The sequence below is a fragment of the Corapipo altera genome, unplaced genomic scaffold (genome assembly GCF_003945725.1).
Source record: "Corapipo altera isolate COAL_440 unplaced genomic scaffold, ASM394572v1 272, whole genome shotgun sequence".
In the NCBI taxonomy this organism is placed as follows: Eukaryota; Metazoa; Chordata; class Aves; order Passeriformes; family Pipridae; genus Corapipo; species Corapipo altera.
Genome location: NW_020885095.1, coordinates 83,806 through 85,790, shown reverse-complemented (window position 1 = coordinate 85,790; position 1,985 = coordinate 83,806). Strand labels below are relative to the sequence as shown.

At 54.5% G+C, this 1,985-nt stretch overlaps 1 protein-coding gene across 1 annotated transcript in view; it reads left to right on the top strand.

Moving 5' to 3' along the window:
* Positions 1–1,985, top strand: part of SCRIB (scribbled planar cell polarity protein) — an 81,347-nt gene that overhangs the window by 63,180 nt on the left and 16,182 nt on the right. The window contains exon 34 of the mRNA XM_027669624.1: positions 136–301. Within this exon, the coding sequence (XP_027525425.1) occupies positions 136–301 (166 nt within the window). The remainder of the gene's footprint in view (positions 1–135; positions 302–1,985) is intronic.

The following is a 1,985-nucleotide window of genomic DNA, read 5'->3' as shown; positions in this document are numbered from 1 at the left end:
TGGGCTGTGGTGGTGTGGCTGTGGGGCTGTGGGCTGTGGTGTGGCTGGGGGGCCCATGGGCTGTGGTGGTGTGGCTGTGGGGCTGTGGGCTGTGGTGTGGCTGGGGGCCCATGGGCAGTGGTGTGGCTCTTGCAGGAGGCCGTGCACAGGCCCGGGGGACAGCACAGCCCCGAGCAAAGGTCCTTCCGTGAGAGGCAGAAGTATTTTGAGATCGAAGTGAAGCAGCAGCACCTGGACAAGCCTCCCAAGCGTGTGTCCTTGGTGGGGGAGGACGACCTGAAGAAAATGAAGGAGGAAGAAGGTATGTTGGAATCTGTGCATGGAAATTTGGCCTGTTGAGTGATTCCTTTCCCATGGAAATGCAGCACTTCCAGAAGAGAAGCCCATGAGTGGTTATTAAAAGGCTTGGGAATAATTTGAAGTAAGTGAATGTTGAAGAGTTCTGTGTGGGCTACTGGAAGTGCTCTAGTGTCAGGGTGTCCTGTATCACAGAATACCAGGATGGTTTGGGTTGGAGGGCTTTAAAGCCCACCCAGTCCCACCCCCTGCCATGGACAGGGACACCTCCCACTATCCCCAAGTTTGCTCCAAGCCCTGTCCAACCTGGCCTCGAACACTTCCAGGGATGGGGTGGCCACAGCTTCTCTGGGCAACCTGTGCCAGGGCCTCACCATCCTCACAGGGAAGAATTCCTTCCCAGTATCCCATCTAACCCTGCTCTCTGTCTGTGGGAAGCCCTTTTCCTGTCGCTCCAGGCCCTTGTCCCCAGTCCCTCTCCAGCTCTCTTGGAGCCCCTTTAGGCGCTGGAAGGGGCTCTCAGGTCTCCCTGGAGCCTTCTCTTCTCCAGGTGAAACCCCCCAGCTCTCCGAGCCTGGCTCCAGAGCAGAGGGGCTCCAGCCCTCAGAGCATTTCCATGTCCCTCCTCTGGACTCACTCTAGCAGGTCCCTGTCTGCAGTTGGTAAACACTTCAGGAACATTTTTGAAGCCACTCCAGACAATAAGTCTGTGCCAGCTGCGCAGGTGAGCAGCACCGTGGCACTGTGGCAGCCTCACACAAGACTGGCAGCAGAGCTCTTGGAGCTCTCAGTGCTCTCACCATGCTGCTCTGGGTTTGCAGTAGGAGGTAAATTGCTGCTCTGTTTTTTTATGTCATTCCTCCTGCTTGAGAGTTGTTTTAGGAGGTGATGAGGAACAGTGTGAAGTGGAAAAAAGGGCTTTTACTGAATTCTCCAGCCACTCCTCTTCAGATTATACCTGGGCCTAGCATTGCTCTGTCCCAGGTGCGGAACCTGGCATTTGCCCTTGTTAAATTTCATGCCATTAATGGTTGCTCAATGCTCTAACCTGTCTGGATCCCTCTGCAAGGCCTCATAGCCCTTGAGGGCACCTCTCAGTTTGGCATAATCAGCAAAGTGTTACTGGTGCATTCTGCTCCTGCAGCCAGATAGAAGTATTAATAAAAATCTTGCCCAGAACTGGCCCCAAGGCTAAGCCCTGAGGAACACCCCTGGGGACTGGTCACCTGCAGGACATCTGCCCTCTTCTCTCTGCCTCCTTCTGTCCCTGACTCTCTCATGACCCATATGCTCCCAGGGCCACTGCTATGTGATATAGGGCCCATCACCAGGACCCCAGGCCTTGGTCTGTTCAAGAGGCCAGTGGGAAGATGCAGATTCCCAGGACTGTTGTCTCGGAGGAAGGGGCAGAAGAGTCTGTACCCAACTTTCAGTTTGAGGATGGGAACAGTGGACATGAGAAGCTGCTGGAAATCTGCCCACAGAGTGTCCAAGAATGGAAGTTTGGAGGATAACGAAGGAGGGACTGAGGGAATAGTGTAGAGTTTGTTCCATCTGAAACATTGGTGGAATGCTGGAGGAACAAAGGTGTCCATTGAGAGGGAGTGGACTGAAACCAGCACAGACTCGCCAGGTGTCCCATCATTGGGGGTTCAGTGTAAGGCCCTGCCCAGAGGTCCCATTGTTGG